Source organism: Sycon ciliatum, chromosome 2 (genome assembly GCF_964019385.1).
Source record: "Sycon ciliatum chromosome 2, ocSycCili1.1, whole genome shotgun sequence".
Taxonomy (NCBI): Eukaryota; Metazoa; Porifera; class Calcarea; order Leucosolenida; family Sycettidae; genus Sycon; species Sycon ciliatum.
Genome location: NC_088644.1, coordinates 19,114,195 through 19,139,248, shown reverse-complemented (window position 1 = coordinate 19,139,248; position 25,054 = coordinate 19,114,195). Strand labels below are relative to the sequence as shown.

Here is a 25,054-nt window from a genome sequence, read left to right as displayed (position 1 = left end):
GACGAGGGCAGTCTACCGTCCAGGGAGCCGGAGGGCTCCCGGGAATGGGCCGGGATCCCTGCTACCGTCGACTTGTCATGGCGGCCTTGTCATGTAGTTCTCGTACGAGTCCCAGTGATTTCATGCTACAGCCACCATGGCCACGCTGCTAGCCAGTGCCGTGGTCGACGCGTCCGTCTGTTCACCGACCCCCTCCCCCCCGATGACATTCAAGTATGACAATAGAGAGGTAAGATGCACGTTATTTCCGACGTGACGCGAAAGTTCAGCTCGGGTTGTTTGGCTCACGCGTCGAAAAACAATGCGAATGACCTGCAGCTCACTTCAAAATTTGGAATTTTACGCCAAAAAAATTGCGCGTCACGTCGGAAATAACGTGCATCTTATAGCTTAACCCCTCTAATGACTCGATTACCAGTATGCGGCCTAGACTGTCACAGTATTGACTTTTGTGTTGAAAACAGCTTCATTGCTATCACTGACATCCTGCAGGTGTACTGTTTTCTACCGACACCTACCAGCCTCGAATAAGGTCGAGTTGTCAGAGAAAGATAGAATGTCACAGTGTGGTATATGGTTTTTACGGCTTGTGGGGCCACTTTCCAGAACTCCCTGAAGCAGTGGTTATCCTACCATGCATATTGAGCCTGTGCGTCCCTGGACGCAAGTTTCAGTTAAACCACCCCTGTCCCATCGGCATATGAATCCTTCTTGAATCGACATAATTCCAGCAAGCAAGCCAGATTATCATTCGTGCAAGTCAGAAGATGCCAAGGAAATATCCTGGCAGAAGTGCCGTGAAACGCCTCCCCAATTTCATCAGGGTAAACCTTTTCACATGAGTCTGGACACTGCCCAGCACTAACACCAGGGCCTCTACAAGCACACCAACTACATACAGTGCAGTGTCTGCTCGCGCGCACGCACACACACACACACATACATACACACACACACATACACACACACACACATACATACATACACACACACAGACTCCAAACACAATGAAACACCAATACTGTAGGAGCGTTAATCAAGTTTAATTGAAGTATAAATACGTCTGGTAAAAAGAAGGCAAGAAATCCAGCCAATGCTGCCTGCACAACAAACAACACACAAAGACACAGCAGCATTGCTGTCAGCACCAAGAAATCAATGTGTGGAGACCGGAGGAAGAAAGAAAGGGAGAGAGAGAGAGAGAGGGGGGGGGGGGGGGAATAATTTCACTGATTTCTACAAGTAATGCTACAGTGTGTTTTAGAGAGAGAGAAAAAAACGGACAACTGGGGTTTTCGGTATTTGACCAACTTCTATGATGAAGTTGAGCAGCTTCTTCCCAGTTCTGTTGCCATGTATGGGGCTGGGCTTCCATTCAAGTCAGGCTTGTATTCAAACCGAGTATTTCTAATCTTCTATGTATGTAATCAACAAACTTCGAACCAAGCTCTTTCGCTGACGGTCCATGCTGGAAATCAGGCTTGTATTCAAAACAGGCGTCTATACGAGACAAGTTTTTATACAAGAGAAAACAGTGGCTGCACTTTGTAATAGGAGGAGATAGCACACCTGATTACTCAAACTTCACAAACATACATACTGTATTGTACTCAATCTGCAGACAGAACATGTAAGTCACACTCACCTGCAGCCACAAATAGTAAATGCGTGAGAGCGAGTGTGTATCCTAGATACAACACTGCACTTGTCAAGTCCATGATGTGGAGGGTATGCTGAGCAGGAGCCAATATCCAAACAAGAACATAGTGCCGATTAGCAAGGAATCAGGACGTGTCTCCCTAAGATGCATGAGAATACTACACGAGTAGAATAAGATAACTATAGAAGTCAATACAGGACTGTGACTCTCTCTCTCTCTCTCTCTCTCTCTCTCCAGCCTTGCAATGTGTATCGAAGGTTTCGCCTGGCCGCCTGATATCTATTCTCCTGAAATGTTGCACAACCCGGAAGTGGTCAAGGGTGTAATAAGTCCATCGTGCAATAACGTAATTTGTACCACCAACACCCCATACGGCCACCTGGGCATGGTTGTGTAGGGTGCGGAACAGTGCATTGCTGATCCCAGCATAGTCACATGCATTACTCATGTGTTCCATACTATAGTACATGGATCATCCGTGGCAAGGTTGCCACACTATCTCATCGGCACACTGCGTGCTCTGCAAGAAGAAGTGGGCCACTGTGGCTTCGCAGCAGATAGCACCGCTCCCGCTATTCCGAACAGCTCCACCGTACCAGGCATTTTCAAGAGTGGGAGTTGACTATGCCGGTCCGTTCCGGACAAAACAAGGACGTGGCAAGACCCAGCTCAAGAGGTATCTCTGTGTCTTCTCTTGTTTGCAATCTTGAGCCTGTCATTTCGAGATGGCGTATGGCCTGGACACCGAGTCGTTTCTGCTAGCATTCACCCGTTTCCGGCGTGCCAGCTGAGGTCGTGTCAGACAACGGGATGAACTTTGTCGGTGCAGAGCGCGAGCTAAGAGAAGCCGTTCAAGCGCTGGGTTCTGATGAAGTGGCCGCAAGTATAGCCAGCCAAGGAGTTCACTGGCGCTTCAATCCACCTCTCGCTCGCACTTTGGCGGCGTATTTGAGTGTGTGGTCAAGGCAGCAAAGCGCGCAATGACGGCAACTCTGTCCCAGGTCAATCTCACTGATGAAGAACTTGTAACTGCCATGGTGAGTGCGGAAGGCCTACTGAACTCGCGTCCGTTGACCGCTGTCCGGACTGACGTGGATGATGCCGCACCGCTAACACCGATGCACTTCCTAGCTGGACAGTGCGAGCTGACTCTGCCACTCGAAGAAGTCGCTGAGTTGCACCCACAGCGTCGTTGGCGGCTCCTCCAACATCTCCTACGCGAGGTATGGTGGTGATGGCTTCGAGAAATAGTGCCTCGGCTGAATGTGCTTCAGCGATGGTCTCGACGCAGCCGCAACATCAAGCCCGGTGACATTGTCCTCTGCATGGACAAGTCTACTCCAAGAGGGCGTTGGCCGCTAGCCAAGGTGATGGAAGTGTTCCCCGGATCTGATGGATTGGTCCGTGTGCTGAACATCAGAATTGGCGCCAAGCAGTCCAAGCGGCCGATAGTGCAGTTAGTGCCGTTGGAAGTTGAACCCATCGATGAAGGTACCGGTCAATATGATGATCTCACGACTTCCGATTAGTCTGGAGTCGTTCGTGAGAGGGGAAATGTTGGAACGTTCTCCATTTGTTAGTGTTTGTCTTCGTTTAACATGTATATTACTCAGTATGTCATAATTGGACACTGCTCGATTATTCTTACCTTGTGCGTTTCACTATTCGTAACGTGGCTCCTCTGCTTCAGTTTTCGTTCTATCTCTCTGGAAGGGGCAGCCACCACCCGTCTGGTGGGTGCCAGCATCCTCCGGCAGTTGCGCTGGGACTCTACAATACATTCTTGTTCTTCGATAATTAGAAATCTGCCTTTCTAGTTCTTCGCTGTTCGAATTATTATTTATTTGTGCTGTTTCTTGCGGCTCTCGCTTTTGTGTAGATTTGACCTTTTTTGCATGTCCACGTGAGTACAGATGACATTATGCATTATTTTCTGTCACGTGTTTTGCTTTGCGCGTGTCGTTCAAGATGTTTGAACTGCGCCCGCTGGCCGATTTTCTTTGCTTGCTGTTTTCTTTGCCAGTCAAGCGTAGGTACCCTACGGTGTCATCCTCCTTGGCTGTGTGTCTGGTACGGGGCCGGGTACGTGCGTCCCCAGCTCTCCATTCTTTGTTCTTTTTGGGTTCGATTCTTCAATGGTTTTTTGAGAACATGTTTGGTAATACAGTCTTCTAAATAGATTGATGCCTCCAATGGTTGTGTCTGATGTAAGTGTGGGTTTGCGAGGGAACCGGTGAAACAGTACATGTATTGTATTTGGCAATGCGCAATGGGCGTTTACTACTCAGCTTATGTGACACAGGGCCGGCCGAGGCAGCTCGAAGCAGAGTGCTTGGTGCACACATGTGCACAGCAGTATACCCAAACAACGGAGGCGAAAGGCTGTGTAGCTGCAACTTCAAGTTGCAAGTGAATGCCGCTGTCTGACGATCGCCAAAACGCGTGAAACTTGATTACAGCTACACAGCCCTTCGCCTCCGTTGTTTGTGCAGCTTATGTGACACATGTGCGTTAGCGTTGGCATTGCTTGCATGATACTACATGTACAGTGAAGCTCAAGCAATTGTCGTACAATGCCTGGAGCACTCACACAATAGTCCATGCATTGCATCTCAGTGTGAAGGCACAAGAACAGCAGCAACCTTACCCAGTAGTAATAGGTGCAGTAAGAAGAGCAGCAACCTTACCCAGTAGTAATAGGTGCAGTAAATGAAGAAGTACAGTGAAACACTGCCCGATGATAAAAATGATGTCCAGCACCAACGAAAATCCTGACACGACACAAAACATTATAACACTGATCAAGATCTTCATACTGGCAACGGACATTTTCACAGCTTGCATCGGAGTCAGCTAGCCTAAGATCGGCGTATCCGCACTGGTAGGTATACCTAGTTACCACCGACCCCGTTGTCAACGATCAAGGATCAACGATGGAGCTCCTAACAGCGGGGTAAGTAGATCAGAGTTCAGATCCATTGAAAGGGCAAAAACCTAGAACCCATTTGCTGTGGCCATGTGACTTTGTGCCTAGAACAAAACTGGTCTTCAAAACGCTCATTGGTGAGGGGATTATAGAACTGTAGATCTGGATACACAAACCTAGCAAACGTTTATACCGTACTTGTAATAACGTCACAGCCCAACAGAGTCTCCGTTACAATTGGTGTCCAATTGAATACGGAGACAGAAGGAGAAATTCAGCCCCCAAAGCAGAAGATCATTTCAAACAAAAGTTACAAAACGTCCATGGTGTTTTTACAAACTGTACAGTAGATGTGTATTGTGAGTTGCAATTATTACTTACTCCTCCTGAGAGTTGTAGATAGCAGAGTAACACAGCTGTCTCCGCAGACGTTATCATGAATAAAACAAGCACTATTAGCAAGAATCCAAATAAATAGTATATCTGATTTGACCTGAGCAGAAAGCAAAGAAGTGGAGAATACCAATCACACAACCAGAATCACAGGAACAGTTACCATGGTTATAACAATAGGTGTCCTTAGTAACTGATCAACTCCACCCAAACCATACCTCAGTACAGTTGAACATTGACTATGATCCGAACATCAGCTATCCGGAATAGGTTTAGAAGTGCACGTGACACACTTGACATGGAGAAAGCACACATTAGCGTGTTCCCATGCATAGTCAAGAGTACATAAACCAGAGTGTGCAACTGTGCATATCAGATCTGAAACAGCGCAGTTCGTGCACTACGTCACCCTGATGAGGTCAGCCAAGCCGCGGCTTGCGTACAGCTCAAATTTTCATGTTTCATAGCCCGGAAATCAGCCAAGTTTGCTTGATTTTAGACGTCCTGTTTCAGGATTTCGGTGTTTTGTGTGACTGTGTACGCTGCGTACATCCACCGACAAGTAAAGTCACCAGGCTATCCGTATCAAAAAACCGAAATCAGGACAAACTCAGTGACCTGCACCACCGCGACTGGTTACGCAACTTTTCACCGTACCTGTGGCTTACCATGCCGTCAGAAATGACGTACTGCACGAATTACGCTCCCACAGGAACCATCCCGAGTTGCACACTCTGGTTTATGTACTCTTGATGTAGTGCACAGCAATACTGTACAGTGTGTACCATGTACCACGGGTGCTACAATCTTGTACAGTGTAGGGTCAAGTACTGCTACATGTGGGCACCCGGAATTCCTGACTGAAACGATCGGCGTGTGTGGTCTCGAATGGTGCATATCAGTGAGTTGAAGCATCCGCGGAGACGACACGAGAGCATACTTTTTACCTCAGGCTTGGAAGATCTACGTGATTAGTGGTCTATGCACCATGTGATCAAGATCACGGCCGTGACCTGCTATCATATGGCACACATAACATGTCCCAACGTTAATAGTGTTTGGATGCCCAGCAAAAAGTCATTCCGTCCGCAGACCATGTGACAATATCTTCTCTTGCCAAACCAGTGCGGAGACACATCCACTAGGTAACGAATGTCTTAGTGACTGCCATGCCGTAAGTCACTGTAGGCATGAGTGATACTGTTACTTCAGTCTCATTTTGCACTGTTTTGACCGAAAAGTTTGATTAATGGTGTAAAAAGCCCGACTTACTATACACTGTAGTAGTAGTACTTACCAGATACTAGTCAGTATGAAGAAGATAGGAATGAAGAGAACTACGAACGGAAGCAGCCCGCCAACAAGAGGGAGCAGATGTGATGATACGTTTCGTGACAGGTCTAGCTCCGCACTACTGATGCGAACAGGGTGTTGAATAGCTGGACGCTGGAAACCAAAGTAAGCCCCAAGTAGAACGAGTGGTTCCGACACACAACACCTGTGCAGATACAGAGAACAAGTTGATCACAACACTATGACCAAATGCCTAGCACATCACTAGCACATCACAGCAGTTCCAATGATACAGTCTGTACTGGTTTAAACAAAAAGCACAAGCTGATCACAACACATGGTCAAGTTGTTCACTCATGGATTACAGCACCCATGGCACTACAACAATCACACTCAACGCTACCAGCACAGGAGATAATCTCAAGACCTCATGAACCACATGCAGATCTACACACTACTTGCAGATAGACACATGCAATGGGTCAAATGCTCTCTCTCTCTCTCTCTCTCTCTCTCTCTCTCTCTCTCTCTCTCTCCCTCTCCCTCTCCCTCTCCCTCTCCCTCTCCCTCTCCCTCTCCCTCTCCCTCTCCCTCTCCCTCTCCCTCTCCCTCTCCCTCTCTCTCTCTCTCTCTCTCTCTCTCTCTCTCTCTCTCTCTCTCTCTCTCTCTCTCTCTCTCTCTCTCTCTCTCTCTCTCTCTCGAAATTAACGTGAATTCCAATTGCATTTCGTCGTCCTCATTTTTTCTCCAGCATATCTCAACTCGTACGATGCTGCATAAACCCTATACATGCATATATTGTACGCACTATCGCCTTGCATGCCCCTCCCCCCATACAATTCGCATACAATATAATTACGGTACGGTACGGGACACATACGGGATACCGCACCAACCATGGCGCATCACATGAAAGGCCCTACCACACACACACGCATGCACGCACACACACACACACACCGAATTAAAGCGCTGTGGATGCTGGCTAGCGCCAGTAACGTCTCTTGCATACCTTCGAGAATTAAAGAAACTATGAGCCTCTAATACCAACCATGCCACACAACCATGCCACACAACCATGCCACATAACCATGCCACACAACCATGCCACACAACCATGCCACACAGCCATGCCACACAACCATGCCACACAACCATGCCACACAACCATGCCACACAACCATGCCACACAACCATGCCACACAACCATGCCACACAACCATGCCACACAACCATGCCACACAACCATGCCAGCAGCCACACAGACCACCCCTCTCGTTGACACAGGCATTAGCATGACCACTTGCAACAAAGTTCCCAATAAAGCCAGCTTACCACATAATCATCAAGGCTACAATAGTTGTAAAAGGTATTGCTGACGAGGAGCCTTGAATCCATAGCACCAAGTTGAGGACAAAGAGAATACCAAAGACAACTCTGACCAAGAAGAGATAAAAAGAAGGAACACGGGAAACACAAGTAGAGAAACAAACTGGTAAATTTGGAGCACTACTCACTACTAGTCATTAGCACTATGCACAACCAACAGCAACTATGAAGAATCTCTGATATCACCTCCAAACTACAAACTAGAAAGCAAACCAGAGGAGAGAGAGAGAGAGCACGGAGAGGCTGCAGGTCAACAGTTGGCCTGTGAACAGATCAAGCATCAACATTCAAGCATGAATACATGAACACAAATACACACACACACACACACGCACGCACACACGCGTGCACACTCACATACGCACACCCATACATGCATATACACCCACCTCATAATATAATACACACGTACACTCATGCACACTCATGCACCCACATACACACATGTACAAGCAAACAAGGCTGGCTGAGGCAGCAACATGTAACAGCTACACAGCCTTTCACCTCCGTTGTATGTATGCACACAAACATGTGCACACATACATCTCTTTTCTCTTGCCCTCTCCACATCCTAACATGCACTAATATTGTCTTTGTCACACTCTTACCCAGGTAAAACCACCCCTGACATGAGTACATTTGTCTTGCGATTGCTACCACCATACACTGCAAATGAGTAACAAGAAACAATGGCAACATATTAAAAGCAAGAGAACGATTAGAAAAAGGAAGAAGAATACGAAGTAGTTTTAATGTAACGGGGAGACAGTACAATCATGTACATGTACTACTATTATGTCATAATGCAGACTCCTTTTAACCAACACATGCTACAGAAGTCTGTGTAAAGAGTCCCAGAGCGTATGAATAGTGTCCTCAGGGTATGCACATGCACTTGTTGTCAGGGTCTGCTGCATATGTACAGACAAAAAGGCTAACATCCTGCGTTTAGCAAAACACACACCAAGCAGATAGTAGATACCATCTGCCTTTAGCCAGTCAACTCAGACCCTAGCCAGTACAATACAGACTCAGCCAGTCAACTCAGACCCCAGCCAGTACAATACAGACCCAGCCAGTCAACTCAGACCCCAGCCAGTACAATACAGAGACAGTAAGAGTTCAATAGTGCCTTCAAAATGCAGCAGAGGCCAGTGACAGCGAGAAGTGACCTCGCATACAACGGACGCCCAGTGCACTGAAACCTAGCACCATAGTTGCAGGAACAATGTCAGTACAGCACGCAAGAACGAAGTCCGTAATTCACTGATCACTACAGGCAGTTTCAAATAACAGGTATCAAATCACAAGTACTAAAATAATAAGTAGTAACACCATGCAATGCTGGTGTCAAACATACTTTTGTAGATGAGAGCAGACACATAGCCAGCTACACCACTCATGCAAACGAATAGAACCTGCAGAAAACAACCAAGAGCAAGCAACAGACAGCTAGCAACAGGTGATCACACAGCACAGTGAATGCACAATCTGAACGGTGAAAATAAAATAAATCACGGTTCGCTTGAGACTCGGCTGGAGGCCGAGTTTTCTGCACCCGTAGGAACGCCACCATCCTCTATGATCAAGGGAAAACGTTTAAATCGAGAACATCTTCACTGACAAGAACAAGTCAAGAAAACAGATAGCAGAGTACTGACCACAATAAATGTCGCTAGAGCACCACGGCTGGCCGGAGATAGCACACCTGTGCAGGCAACCACTGTACAAACACACAGAAGCACACACAGGACACACGAGCGAGCGCACGCACACATGTGGACACACACTCGCACGCACACACTCACGTGCACACACACACACACACACACACACACACACACACACACACACACACACACACACACACACACACACACACACATATATACACACACAGGGTAGGATCAATTATATAAAACATTATAATGCGCATCATTGTGTGCTGTGGGGTGCAGCGATGTCATTGTGTGCTGTACGGCACAGTGATGTCATGGTGTGATGTACGCAGTGTACGGTGTGATGTCATTGTGTGCTGTGCGGTGCAGTGATGTCATTGTGTGCTGTGTACTGCAATGTCACTATGTGCTATGCTATGCAGTGATGTCATTGTGTGTTGTGTATTGCAATGTCACTATGTGCTATGCTATGCAGTGATGTCATCATGTGCTGTGCAGGGCACAACATACCTACAGTAGAGAAGAATACCATGGTAACCTGGCAACCAAATCCAACCATAGCAGAGAGAAGTAGCTTGTACTTGGGTGGCCGAAATACGTCAAAACACAATGACTTCCATCCCAGATTGATGCTTTCATCACCCTGTTATGTACATGGGCGCGCATGCACACATGCATACCAAGAATGAGCAGAAAGCCAGAAAGAAAACAACTAGAGTGGGCCCTAAGAACACCGTAACCAATACAACTTGTTCTAGCTTAACCACTAGTAATCAGGATGTAGTACAATACAGTAGAGAGTAGGTCAACTCAGGCGTCATGGCACACACACACACACACACACACACACACACACACACACACACACACACACACACACACACACACACACACACACCTTTGACCTTTGACGCCCATCGCCAGAGGCGATGATAGCAATGCTACGGCAGAAGCCATAGCAACTTGTGCTGGGACCATTCAACAGCTTGCAAGGCTGAAGAATTGACTGTCACTATTCAGCCTGGTCTACACCATACAGCTATTTGAAGTGACACACACACACACACACACACACACACACACACACACACACACACACACACACACACACACACACACACACACACACACACACACACACACACACACACACACACACACACACACACACACACACACACACACACACACACACACACACACACACACACACACACACACACACACACACACACACACACACACACACACACATCACTTGAGTGAGCCACCACCTGTATCATTGCAAACATCTGCTATATACTGGTGCTCTGTCTCTAGTTCAGTACACACTACTAAGTCACACATTTTACCAAACTACATTACCCCACACTGTCACAGAGCATAATAACTATAATGATGCTGTAATATTATGTCAGTTTCTTCAGTGGACACATTATTCATGAACTTCCATAACAAGGGTTCTAGCCGGGTGGGGGTGGCAGCGCCCCTACTTTGAACCCTACTTTGAAAGCATGCCACCCTACTCATTTTTCGATTTTTGTGTTTTCATTTCACATAGTGAAAATGGGGCCACAAATCGATCATTCCGGGTGCTCTGTGCACCTGTACTTTGCATTTTGTTGTGACAAGGTAATAGTGGAACATGGAAAAAATGGGTTGTTTGCCCCCCCCCCACCCTGTAATTTTTTTTCTTGGCTAGAACCCTGATATCTATACAGGCACAGTCATGCTACTCACTGGCAAGCTACTGTTGTACTGCGCTATGTCTCTTCTCAGTGCTTGAAGCAATATTACAGCTAGCAGTATAGAGAGGAATACTACCACTAGAAGGGAATTTACAATGCTAGCAGAAACGCAAGCATAAGGACACAAACAGACAGACAGACAGACAGATACACACAAATCTTCAGGAATTGGAAAGGCATCAGCTCGCTCACTCATGAATATTCCATATATACATTGTGTATGCTGGCACAAGGGGCGTCCGGGTTATCGATTGATTTTTTTCTTCCCAAAACGATAGGATTTAGTATTCTCAGCTCCCAGGCGGCCACCTACCCTCACACCCTTTCTGAAGGCAAACAAATTAAAGGGGACGTATACCCTAAAATCAAATTTTCACCAGTTGTAGTCTTCTGGGTGCTGAGTCGAATGGTCTTGGTCCGAGGAAGCTGCGACGCTCCCTTCCTACTTGAATCCCAATCGAACTCGCGCACTTCCACCGAAACTGGGTGACTGCGCCCTACTAGATGGGGATTTGTATGCAAAATGTCACTAAAAGCGCCATTTCGTTCTTATAAAAGCACGGATGACCGCGATTGGCCCATATGTTGTAGTCTTTTGGACGCTGAGTCGACTGGTTTTGGTCCGAAAAGGCTGCGATGCAGCGTTCCTCCTTTATTCCCAATCGAACATGGTTGAACAAGCGGTCACGTGCTCCTGGGTGCCCAAATCACCTGGTCACCGCGCCAGCAGGCGACAACTTTCACACCATTGTTCAACTCGAGTTCAACTCGAGTGACAGGACTGCACCCAAAAAAGGTCAAACAGGCTAGCAAGTTGTACCCTGCAGGCACGGTGACCAGGTGACTGGTGTACGCAGGAGCACGTGACCGCCTGTTCAACCATGTTCGATTGGGAATAAAGGAGGAACGCTGCATCGCAGCCTTTTCGGACCAAAACCAGTCGACTCAGCGTCCAAAAGACTACAACATATGGGCCAATCGCGGTCATCCGTGCTTTTATAAGAACGAAATGGCGCTTTTAGTGACATTTTGCATACAAATCCCCATCTCGTAGGGCGCAGTCACCCAGTTTCGGTGGAAGTGCGCGAGTTCGATTGGGATTCAAGTAGGAAGGGAGCGCCTCAGCTTCCTCGGACCAAGACCATTCGACTCAGCACCCCGAAGACTACAACTGGTGAAAATTTGATTTTAGGGTATACTTCCCCTTTAAACAAAATATTGATTTCGTATTCAGCACCCAGCAGTACGTGGGTGCATGGTGAGCTGCATTCAATAATTATTTTTTAAACGAAACTCCTGAACCCCCCCCCCCCCAAACGAAAACTAATCACTTTGGAAGAACAAGTGGTAACCTCGGCCGGTCCCTAAGCTGTTCTTGAAGAACTAGCAGTAAAAAAAAGAGTTGTAGAACTCCAGTGCAGACAGGACTGCTCACTAGTAGTCTATGGACGCAGTGGACGGAGTGATGATGCGATTTCAGCAAGTTTGTTCATTTTGCCAGGATCACATTTCAGTATGCTCTGTTTCCATATGAATGTGGTGGGCCTACATTTTTTGTAGTTTCCCAACTCTTGAAAGTTTTCGGTAGCGAAATTCATGATTTTATAATTTTGCTTAATTTTTGCTTAATTTTTGGCATACAGACATGCAGTTTCTACTGATATAAGCCACTGTTCCCTTTATGTTCTAGTACAGACATTTTCTAGCTTGCTTGAAGTAAGTTGTCTTCTGGCAGCTGCTTCTTCAACCTCATTTTTCCTGTTGTTTTTCGATTGCTATCTAAGCTTGGCGTGTCTTTCGTGTTTACTGTAGATCGTCATCATCTATCATATTCCCAAGTATCCCATCAAGTCTTCCACTCGTACCCACTAAACAATGGAGTCGCAGTGTGATGTGCAATGCATTCTCGATTCAATCAGCAAGCCGAGTGGAAGCATAGAGGCCACCGGCTCTAACCTCTCCAAGTTTACTGAATGTGTTACTGTCTTGGAGTCTTCAGCAGATAGAGCCAATGTAAAACCGGTGCGGAGTACCTCTTCTTTGTCCACGGCATGGAGTGTCAAGATCCGCCAAGCATTCTTGATATATATAATATCAGTTTGAAATTGTCCTTTCGGGGGGGGGGGGGCATGACGTCATACCCCCCCCCCCCCCCCGCGCCCTTCTACGTCATTGAGACTAGACTGCGCACAAGCTGAATTTGTGTTCAAAAGTGTAGTTCGGGGGAGAAGAAACCAGCAGAATGAACGATTTCGAGACATCAGACGAGCTGCAATGTTTAGAGCCTGATCTGGAAATGTTTGGTTTCGGGAGAGAGCCAAAGGTTTCAGAAAAGGAGGCGGCAGAACAAGCGGAGGCTTCTAATTCCGATGTGAATGAGGACAAAGCAGAGATGGCTGCAGTTGGTGACGTCCCGTGGCCTCCGATGAACCGGCTTGGTAACACCGAGTGGTATGAGTGCAGTAAGTGATGTGCTATGCCAGAACGGCTCGATTGTATCTGCTGCCAGGATGCAGCCATTACTCTGGAGAGGACAAGGGAGTACGGAGTGCGATATGTTGTGGACATACCAGACTTTGAAACTGTCGTTCTGCACCAGCAAGTTCTGGCGATCGCTTGGCGAGGTTACTTCGAGATGAAACAGCAGCCAAAGAAGCTGTCAGACAAACCTGACAATAGGTAAGTGGTTGAACAATCAAGAGCTCCACGTAAGTAAGTGAAATTTCTGTTTAGACTTCGAGCTTGCAACTTGCAGAACATTTGTTAGCTCAGAGTACAAACTGAATTTGTGTTCGAAAGTATAGTTCGGGGAAGAAGAAGCAGAATGAGTGTTTCCGAGGCATCAGATGACCTGGAATGTTTAGAGCCTGATCTGGAAATGTTTGGTTTCGGGCGAGATCCGGATGTTTCAGAAGAGGAAACGGCAGAGCGGAGGCTTCTAATTCCGATGTGAATGAGGACAAAGCAGAAATGGCTGCAGTTGGTGACGTCCCGTGGCCTCCAATGAGCCGGCTTGGTAACACCGAGTGGTGTGAGTGCAGTAAGTGATGTGCTATGCCAGAACGGCTCGATTGTATCTGCTGCCAGGATGCAGCCATTACTCTGGAGAGGACAAGGGAGTACGGAGTGCGATGTGTTGTGGACATACCAGACTTTGAAACTGTCGTTCTGCACCAGCAAGTTCTGGCGATCGCTTGGCGAGGTTACTTCGAGATGAAACAGCAGCCAAAGAAGCTGTCAGACAAACCTGACAATAGGTAAGTGGTTGAACAATCAAGAGCTCCACGTAAGTAAGTAAAATTTCTGTTTGGACTTCGAGCTTGCAACTTGCAGAACATTTGTTAGCTCAGAGTACAAACTGAATTTGTGTTCGAAAGTATAGTTCGGGGAAGAAGAAGCAGAATGAGTGTTTCCGAGGCATCAGATGACCTGGAATGTTTAGAGCCTGATCTGGAAATGTTTGGTTACGGGCGAGATCCGGATGTTTCAGAAGAGGAAACGGCAGAGCGGAGGCTTCTAATTCCGATGTGAATGAGGACAAAGCAGAAATGGCTGCAGTTGGTAACGTCCCATGGCCTCCAATGAGCCGGCTTGGTAACACCGAGTGGTGTGAGTGCAGTAAGTGATGTGCTATGCCAGAACGGCTCGATTGTATCTGCTGCCAGGATGCAGCCATTACTCTGGAGAGGACAAGGGAGTACGGAGTGCGATATGTTGTGGACATACCAGACTTTGAAACTGTCGTTCTGCACCAGCAAGTTCTGGCGATCGTTTGGCGAGGTTACTTCGAGATGAAACAGCAGCCAAAGAAGCTGTCAGACAAACCTGACAATAGGTAAGTGGTTGAACAATCTAGAGCTCTACGTACTGTGCAAAATTGCTGTTTTGACTTCGAGCTTGCAGAACATTTGTTCTTTGTTCCCACACAATTTCCGATTTCCTTTCCGTGTTCCGGCATTTTGTTCCTCTTTGTGGAGAGCCGTGGACACTCGCAGAAAACGACGCAGTGGGGGCAATGCACCCGTTGCAGCTGCCGAGCCTCCTGCGGTGGCTGCACCTCCATCTGGCATGCCGAAGAGAACTCGCACAGCTAATGCCGCCCGCGCAGCCACCAGTCCTTGCCGAGCCCCCGGCAGCACGGACACCTCCAACCTGCACAAGCACAAGCTGAATTTGTATTCAAAAGTGTAGTTCGGGGAAGAAGAAGCCAGCAGAATGAGCGACTCCGAGGCATCAGACGAGCTGCAATGTTTAGAGCCTGATCTGGAAATGTTTGGTTTCGGGAGAGAGCCAAAAGTTTCAGAAAAGGAGATGGCAGCGCAAGCGGAGGCTTCTAATTCCCCGATGTGAATGAGGACAAAGCAGAAATGGCTGCAGTTGGTGACGTCCCGTGGCCTCCAATGAGCCGGCTTGGTAACACCGAGTGGTATGAGTACAGTAAGTGATGTGCTATGCCAGAACGGCTTGATTGTATCTGCTGCCGGGATGCGGCCATTACTCTGGAGAGGACAAGGGAGCACGGAGTGCGATGTGTTGTGGACATAGCCGACTTTTAAATGTCGTTCTGCACCAGCAAGTTCTGGCGACCGCTTGGCGAGGCTACTTCGAAATGAAGCAGCAGCCAAAGCAGCTGTCAGACAAACCTGACAATAGGTAAGGGTTTGAACAATCTAGAGCTCTACGTACTGTAGAAAATTGCTGTTCGGACTTCGAGCTTGCAACTTGCAGAACATTTTGTTCCCTGTTCCCACACGATTTCCGATTTCCTTTCCGCGTTCCAGCATTTTGTTCCTCTTTGCGGAGAGCCATGGACACTCGCAGAAAACAACGCAGCGGGGTCAGTGCACCCGTTGCAGCTGTCGAGCCTCCTGCGGTGGCTGCAGCTTCAACTGGCATGCCGAAGAGATCTCGTACAGCTACTGCCGCCCACGCAGCCACCAGTCCTAGCCGAGCTCCGGACAGCACGGACACCTCCAACCTGCAGGCCTTGACCGTGGAGGAAGTTCAGCGCGCCGTGACTGTCGTCACCAACACTGTCCAGCTTCTCCTTGCCCTGCCTGATTCCGCATTGCCGCCTGCCGCCTCCCGCCAGCAACCCAGACCCTGCTGTGAACGCGGTGACGACCACCACGCAGCACCAACAGCCACAGGCGAACCTGATTGTCCCACGGGCAACACTGAGAAGAACACAACCCTGCCATCATAGTGTGCAAGAGATTGTGTTTCATAAGAATTAAGCAGAGAAGATCTCCTCAGAAGGAGGGGACTTCTTTCCCCTTTTTCTCTGGGCAACACTGTAAACCGGGAATTGCCTGCGCCGGTTTTAGATTGTGATTTGCGAGCACAGACCAATTTTGAACCGGGAAATGTTTGCAATTGGAGTCAATTTCATTAGTTACTGTTCTACAGGTCAACGTTCCGCGTCGGTTTCTTTTTTTTGTGATTTCACACCCATAGGAAAATCGCAACTCACTCTTCTAGATTGCAAACGTTTCCCGGTTTACGGTAATCTATCTCTGTGTCTTTACAAGACGTTACTCATAAGACCGTCAAGCTGTTAGCTCTTACAAGACCATCCAGGTCGGTTGATTAAATCAGTCTGGACGATTTTGTCAAGTCTGAATATAAAATGCAGACATACCCGTCCTGAAGGTGTAACTTTCCAGACTGGCACACTCGCTATTAAAGCAATCTCGACAATCAAAACTAATTGCCGAGTTTTTTCTCATCCTCTGCTAATAGATGATATGCCAAATAACGCGCAAACTAGACTTGAGAGGGCATCGCACACAAGTTGCATACAAATTATACTACAATGTGTACATGGTAGGCCCTGAGCTCTGCAGGAATGCAAGTCACAGGTAACCGTACAACTTTGAACATTGTATGCAATTACTCTGCAATGCCCTCATAAGTCTAGTTGCACGTTATTTGGCATATCATCTATTGTGAGAGACTTTGTCAAGAAAAGGCAGTAGAAGGATATAAAGCAAGGGCCAATTTCTACTAGCATGATTGTGCAGCATCCTATCAAAACCAGTGCACGGACATCCTACCTTAGCCAGTGTATTCACATCCTATCTTAGCCAGTGTGTTCACATCCTACCTTAGCCAGTGTATGGACGAGTCACTTATACTAGTGAGAATGTAGTTCCAACGTGATGACCACTTCAAGTCGTGACGTTCCTGTAACAACACCAATCATGTCATTCATGAAGACACAAGTGAATACACAAACACACCTACAGTAGTTGCAAGTTCAATGCCCTGTACTCGTACTGTCTTGTGTAAAAGTCTGGTTCAAAATAGAATCCTAAATAGAAGGCTAACCTTAAACACGGGCATATGACACATTGATCAATGGCAACTGAGTCAAGAAAAACCCTTGCTGCATTGCAGCTGAGCAAACCAGGTTATTTCACATATACAGCATGCACTAAAGTTATGTGGTGCAGTTCTGGCTCAGTGAGTGAGGCACATACCTTGAACTCTATTGAGTAAGAGTACTTGACGACAAGAGGTTCATCTCTGGGCTGAGCGCCTATGTCCATGGCTGCAGACTTTGGATTCCAGCAATCCACATCATCTCCTTTGAGGGGATGTCTTATTGTTCTTGGAGTAACTTTGGCAGAGATGAGTACAGCTTTGTCGCCACGACCACCAGGATTCACAGTTAACTCAATATCAACATGGTTGAAGATATAAACGGAGCCAGGCTTCTTCAAGGACTCATAAATGCGGCAAGCATCCATGGCTGTACCATCCTCATCTATATGACAACCTAATGGAAATCCAGTTGAGCATTGTGTGGCGAAGGAGGACTGTGACTTGGATGCAGAAGATGTATCAACACACCAGGTTACTGGCATGTTATCAATAATCCTGGACAGCAGCAACATATAGAACAAGAATTAGGGGTGAAACGGTTCGGGTAAGGAACCGGTTTTGGAACCGCCAGCTGAAAATAATCGGGTACCCGTTCCGTCAAATTTCGAACCGAAACTCGAAAAATCTCGTTCTCGTACAAATACACGTACACGTCAAGTCTACTCGAGCCTTGTCAAGGTTTAAATGTCTTATATTTTTATTACCTTACAATCACCGCTCTTCCAAAGGGTCCTCCTGGTCATCTTCTTCGCACGTACATGGACTCTCGAGCGATCTCCGATGTCTCGTTCTTGGCTCGTAAAAAATTTTTTCTAAAAAATAATTGTCACGAACGCATTTTGTCGGTCTGGGGAAAAGAGTGCATGGAACCGATACCCGAACCGTGGAAAGCTATGCTGGCGTTCGGGTACCCGAACATGAAAAACATGGAACCGTTTCACCCCTAACAAGAATGCTATGCCATTAAGTACTACACAGACATTACAATGGAGGCATCAACACCCAGCCAGTCTGATGGTGCATCAACTCCTAGTTCACTGCTAACACGATGGCAGTGACAACGCAGAACCAATATATCAGACTACATACAATGGCAGTGACAATGCACAGTTTCAATCATTGCATACAATTCTTCACCTAATTCCCCTCATACATGTGCATGTCATAAAAAGTCTTGCTCGTGCTTTTCGGAAAGACATTGACGCAAGGAACATCACAGTCTTTGACTCTGGGTACACATATGCCGCCCTGGCCACATTCTCTGCGTACACATATGCCGCCCTGGCCACAACCTCTGGGTACACATATGCCGTCCTGGCCACAACCTCTGGGTACACATATGCCGTCCTGGCCACAACTAGCTGCCAGCTGGTGAGGATGGATTGCATTGAGATAGTTACATTGACAAAACCTGTACTGATTTCGAAGACTTCCATAGGGTCATGGTCGGCAGGGTCCACATTCTCGGTATACCATGCACATGTTACCATGATTATGTGCACTGTCACGTGCAGATTCACATGTGGGGTGCAACAGTTGTATCTTTGTCGTACGGATTAGTCACAATGTTATGTCAAGTCCACTATACCCACTCGCTGCGAAAGTGACTGGCTGGAACTCATTCTAATTGGCAACATTCTAACATGTCAGAAAAGGCCACAGTCGCCAAATCTCACTGCAAGATTGAGTAGTGTCAGCCGGCTCTGGTTCATACAGCAACTAACATACATGTATGTTGCCTAGGCACCATTGGGGCGGAAATCGGCAGCTGGGACGTGGCCTGGACAGCATATGTGAATGCACCATATTATGTCCACTATACCCTGACAAATATGGTAGGTGCATCTTTGATGTGCAGATGCGAGGGCAACATAGCTGATGACCATCCAAGAGAAAGCAAGGTGCAGCTGTGGCACACTAGAGCAATACTTGTTCAGGCACGCTGCATTACCACTGTCAGTCACAACCTTGTCAATAATAACAATATTGAATAATACTGTGCAGTGCGTACATTAACGTTTGTAATTACCAGTAGTGCATGTAGTTCGTCTTGATGCCATTAACAAGAAAGTCTAGTCGGTCAAGTGCCTGGTTGTCACTTGGCTGATATTCCCTCTTGCAGACAAATGCACATTTCTTCTTCTGACCAAACACTACCTGCAGAATACAAGAGCAAGCGACACGGGAAAAGCACAGCGAGTGAGTGATGCAGCAATCACTAATTTCAACTCACCAACACTCTAGACTATACAGATAGCCATCACAAAAGATCCAAGCTTAGAGCTATATTCCCGAATGATCGTTCCACGTGGCACTCATGAGTGGAATAATGGTCACCAGAAAAGATTATCAAAAACAAACGAAGTACATGTATATCCATTGTAGAAAGAGAGGATGTGAGTCTACAACAACAGGTGGCACATTTAGGAGAGCACATCAGTAAAAGGACAGTCTTAAACTCAGATCGTATCGCAAAGTGGTTATTTCAGGGCAAAGGTATCACACTTACATGCATAGGATACATGCAGCAAGAAAAATAACACTCGAGTAATGCTACGGAAAATGAGTGGATTTATAAGTAGTCCTCAAGGTAGCAGATCAAGGCAGAGTGAAGAAGTCTCCACCCTGCCTGTCACGGTGCTCTAGTTGAAAGCCTCCCACACACACAAAGCTTACTGAGTAGGGAGAGTTAGAAATCCTGTCACCAAACATCACCTGGAAAAGGGCGCAGCAACACATAGGCCGTTAGGTACAGCATCAACAACTCAATGATTTTTCAGTGTTTGTCAATTGTTCTCGAAAGCTTGTTAGGTTTCATCACCATTGCACCATTTCATCATTCCTTCTACAAAAAGTTATATATGCAAGGAGTCACGCATTTTACCGTTGTTTTTTTTGCTACTTTTTGCACTGTTCTATCACCTCTCTGCTGTACATGTACTCAATTCATGGTTTTCGTTCCTCGGTTTCTCACCAGTGTTCCACCTGATGAGAAGGAAATGATCATGTGTAGACACTTTCGAACAAGTTGCTTGTGAAGAGCCTGACGTTTGTTCTCTTGCTCAGTGTGATAGAATATTTGTCTCTGAGAATTCTTTCGAAGAATATTGTAACAGGGAGTCGTAAATCTAGCATTTCCCAGCTTGTCCGACATCAGAAGTGCTCGGATTACGTGATAACTGGCGACTGGACAAGTGGCATTCGACTATAGTAAAACCTGTCTAAAGCGACCGCACAAGGGGCCTTACAAATGCGACCGCACAAGGGGCCTTACAAATGCGACCGCACAAGGGGCCTTACAAATACGACCGCACAAGGGGCCTTACAAATACGACCGCACAAGGGGCCTTACAAATGCGACCCCGTGTACAGGTGGTCTTCTTATCCAGGGTTATTCGACTGGAAATAACATCCACTGGTCTAAGTTGCAGTGGTCTTCGATAGGACAGATAATCGCCCTACCAGATTACCAGATTACCAGATTGGTCGCCTTGACATGTGTTTACTGTACAGGTATTGGTCAAGGAAATCCACTCACGTGTTTTGAGCGGTACCGATGCCTGCACAAAGCAGCCTTGAACATGTTTACCCTAGCTGATCTGCACGAAATGCATGCAACTCTATCATGCAGTCATTTCAAATGATCTTTCTCGAATCCGAGATGCGCATACAAGAGGAGCAAATACTGTAGTCACACTTATTTTGGGCGCTTTCAATTTTGATATTCTCGGTGCTATGCCCTACCATCGAAAATGTAACTCCACCCCGATTGCGCTATACCGGTAGGCACCGAAAATTATTCGCCACCGAATAAAGAAGCAGAACTGCTATCACAAAAGCAAGCAGCACACCCTTAGCAACGAGAGACACGTGCCACATCCAAAACTTGTTGATGAACAGCTTACAAAATCGTAGAACACATGAACAGCAATACATACCTGGCCAAGATTTTCCCGGGGATGTTGAACGCGTGCTGGCATGCACAGATCAAACCTGCAGGTAACGAGTACATGGACGTTATCACACATGTACAGGTGCATGCGCGCGTGCGCGTGCACACACGCACACACATACATCCACACACACACGTGTAATATCAATACTAACTACTCTAAGTACAGTATGTTGTAATACTACTCTACATGGATTGAGCATAGCCGTACTCCCTGCATGGCCCGGTACACAACCACAACCAGTGACTAGCGGGATGTTAACATGTACATGCAGTGTACACCAGGGATGTGTATCAGTTTGGGTTGAGTTTGACTCGGTGTGTACACAAACGCACACAAGTGTTAAAGGGGAAGTTAAGGCAAAAATTAAAATTTCACCAGTTGTAGTCTTCGGGGTGCTGAGTCGAATGGTCTTGGTCCGAGAAAGCTGAGACGCTCCCTTCCTACTTGAATCCCAATCGAACTCGCGCACTTCCACCGAAACTGGGTGACTGCGCCCTACTAGATGGGGATTTGTATGCAAAATGTCACTAAAAGCGCCATTTCGTTCTTATAAGAGCACGGATGACCGCCATTGGCCCATATGTTGTAGTCTTTTGGACGCTGAGTCGACTGGTTTTGGTCCGAAAAGGCTGCGATGCAGCGTTCCTCCTTTATTCCCAATCGAACATGGTTGAACAAGCGGTCACGTGCTGCTGCGTACGCCAGTCACCTGGTCACCGTGCCTGCAGGGTACAACTTACTAGCCTGTTTGACCTTTTTTGGGTGCAGTCCTGTCACTCGATTTGAACCTTGGTGTGAAAGTTGTCGCCTGCTGGCGTGGTGACCAGGTGATTTGGGCACCCAGGAGCACGTGACCACTTGTTCAACCATGTTCGATTGGGAATAAAGGAGGAACGCTGCATCGCAGCCTTTTCGGACCAAAACCAGTCGACTCAGCGTCCAAAATACTACAACATATGGGCCAATGGCGGTCATCCGTGCTTTTATAAGAACGAAATGGCGCTTTTAGTGACATTTTGCATACAAATCCCCATCTAGTAGGGCGCAGTCACCCAGTTTCGGTGGAAGTGCGCGAGTTCGATTGGGATTCAAGTAGGAAGGGAGCGTCTCAGCTTTCTCGGACCAAGACCATTCGACTCAGCACCCCAAAGACTACAACTGGTGAAATTTTGATTTTTGCCTTAACTTCCCCTTTAACTCGGCTGCGAGGCCGAGTCAAAACTCATTCCAGCCAGTGAATGTGAACAATGGTCCACACTTGACCATTCAAGCACAGAAGTACATGTAAGTTACCCACACACAAACTATTAGGCAGATTCAGCAGACAAGCAACTCATCCTCGTACGAAAATCTGCATGGGAACATGTTAAATGTTCACCCCGGGATGAAAACCTGTTTATATAGCAAGCAAGTGCAAGCACATACACTTCATTTTCAAATTCACCTCCAGTTGGCATGTTCAATCCCAAAGCGGACCAATGGATTGCACTACATACACCTGCACTCTGTAGTCACCACTGTACACCCATGGGGAGGACATGGACAGACAGGTAAACTGTTCATGGATGTCTCTTTGAAGCTTTGACGGCCAGCATCATAAACACAAGTGAATGCAAACGAGACGTGCACAACAAACCTACTGTGAGGGGTGCATGCAAACAGAAGGACTGGCATAAAGTGATTCTCAACAAGAGTACGTACTTGCCATAGTCATACGTCAGAAGGGAATTGATAGAGCTCAAGCGGTTGACAAATATATCAATATTGCTCTGTGAAGCACAATATGTTGCAGGAAAAGACACAAACCTGAGTCGAGCAGTTAAGTATTTTACATGCTTTAATAGTTGCTACTATTATATCAATACCCATATACAATTTCAATTAGGTGCTATTCACATGTAGTTAGCATACATGTTGCGGCAGAACCGCAACTGCATCTAGGATGAATGCATGGAGCTGGCTAAACCATGAAAAATTAACAGAACTGAGGATTGTCAGGATTTGCATGGGCTTATGCTATTCCTCCTGATTGGACAGGTTGGCAGTACACTAAAGTACTGTTGTCACGTCCCTTTGCAAATCGCTTCCTGCCAAATTTGGCTCAAGTGGCATATCTCCTCAAACCTACTGTCTACCGTTTGATGAGTTTTGCTTGCGGCATGCTCAACTACGACTCAGTTCACAAGCCACTGGTGGACAATGTCCTTTGCCGTACATACCAAGCCATGGTGCGCAGCGGACAGCGGGTCACATTTCGCGGCAGTCGGCGCGATGGTGTACATGTACCAAGCTTTTTTCCATATTTTTAAAACTATAAAGCCAAACACAGTCACTACCATAATCGCCACCTCTGTAAGTGCATGTATCAGACTATCAGTATCAGTACACACACCAACGGTACACTTGCATTGCAGTGACGCCCTGTACATGTATTACAGGTCTGCTCTCGATATAACAACTCTCACTTGTACATAAACCTCGTTAGTACATAAAAAATCAAATCCCGCGCCGAAACAGCATCACTCCCATACAAAATTTGTTCTACACAACATAATCCTACATAACATAAACCTCGACATAACACACGCTACGGCGGTCCCCGACGTGCGCACTCTCGATACAACATAAATTCACGTGCATGGTATGATCAAGCGGTAGCTGTAGCTACCATACTTTGTAGGCAGTTAAGGCCAGTTTAGTCCTACATTACGTAAACTTCGGCATAACGTACCCTACGGCGCAGTCCCCGACGTGTACACTCTCGATACAACGTAGATTCACGTGCACGGTACAATCAAGCTGTAGCCGTAGCTAGCCAGTTTAGTCCTATGTGCATATATTCTGCAGCATTGATGGTATCTGATGGTACAGTGTGTATACGTTTGCATGGTTGAACCCGCCTTGTAATAACCTTCATTTTGAGGTGCATCTTGTATTTTACACACGGTTTTCTACATAACATATCTCTCGATATAACATAATGTTTGCGTGGTCCCAGAGATTACGTTATATGGAGAGTAGACCTGTAGTATTTCGTTTGCTATCACTATGCAACAAGGCTACATGTACTACAGTGTATATTCAGACTGTTGTCACTGCAGAGAACGGAGTTGCAAACCAGTGCAACAGTAACACTGTACCAAGTTACACAGACTTGTCGATTTTGTGAGCTAGTTGCACAACATAAATTTACATGACTTGAGAGTTCTGAATTAAGAAAAATAGAATGAATCGAACCTGACAAGCGCCCTTCTTAGCATTTTCCGGCGGACAGTAATGAACTGGAGATTGGTCAGGTAAATAAAATGACTCCACTGTGGAGATCACTGTGGCTACGGTCAAAAGCACAAGAAACATTCTTGACGGAAATTCTCTATTTAGAAATTCTTCATCTTGGCAATTAGGAATGCTTCTGTTAGGACAGAACGGTTCAATCACATACTGAATCCCTCAAATGGACTAAGAGCAGGGTCCTAAACGCAGATCGGTGGTGCCCTTGTCCCGCAACTTCTGGTCAGTGTGGATCGCGCAAAACTGCAACCAGGCCAGCAGGAGGCAAAAGCCATACATATACCAAGGTCAGGATGAATGAGTTGTGAAATAATTGGTACTTGTAGCTCGTA

At 46.7% G+C, this 25,054-nt stretch overlaps 1 protein-coding gene across 1 annotated transcript; it reads right to left on the bottom strand.

The window, feature by feature from the left end:
• Window positions 1-1,024: 1,024 nt before the first annotated feature.
• Window positions 1,025-25,043, bottom strand: LOC135809054 (transmembrane 9 superfamily member 2-like). The gene is made up of 18 exons (XM_065322312.1): window positions 24,669-25,043; window positions 23,133-23,200; window positions 21,414-21,468; window positions 20,152-20,190; window positions 19,505-19,632; window positions 17,571-17,970; window positions 17,195-17,274; window positions 11,081-11,186; window positions 9,851-9,983; window positions 9,323-9,384; window positions 9,022-9,079; window positions 8,270-8,327; window positions 7,608-7,709; window positions 6,277-6,477; window positions 4,968-5,079; window positions 4,348-4,431; window positions 1,646-1,733; window positions 1,025-1,100 (listed from the first exon to the last, which is right to left on the bottom strand). The coding sequence occupies exons 1-18, from the start codon at window positions 24,786-24,788 to the stop codon at window positions 1,033-1,035; spliced, it is 1,962 nt and encodes a 653-aa protein (XP_065178384.1). The 5' UTR covers window positions 24,789-25,043; the 3' UTR covers window positions 1,025-1,032.
• Window positions 25,044-25,054: the final 11 nt, after the last annotated feature.

Excerpts from the sequence above, each read along its gene's own strand:
- LOC135809054 (XM_065322312.1), bottom strand. The coding sequence starts at position 24,788 with ATGTTTCTTGTGCTTTTGACCGTAGCCACAGTGATCTCCACAGTGGAG. Across the intron at positions 17,971-19,504 it reads ACGAACTACATGCACTACTG|GATTATTGATAACATGCCAG; the intron begins GTAATTACAAAC and ends GCTGCTGTCCAG. Across the intron at positions 1,734-4,347 it reads ACTGCACCTATTACTACTGG|CATACCCTCCACATCATGGA; the intron begins GTAAGGTTGCTG and ends GCTCCTGCTCAG.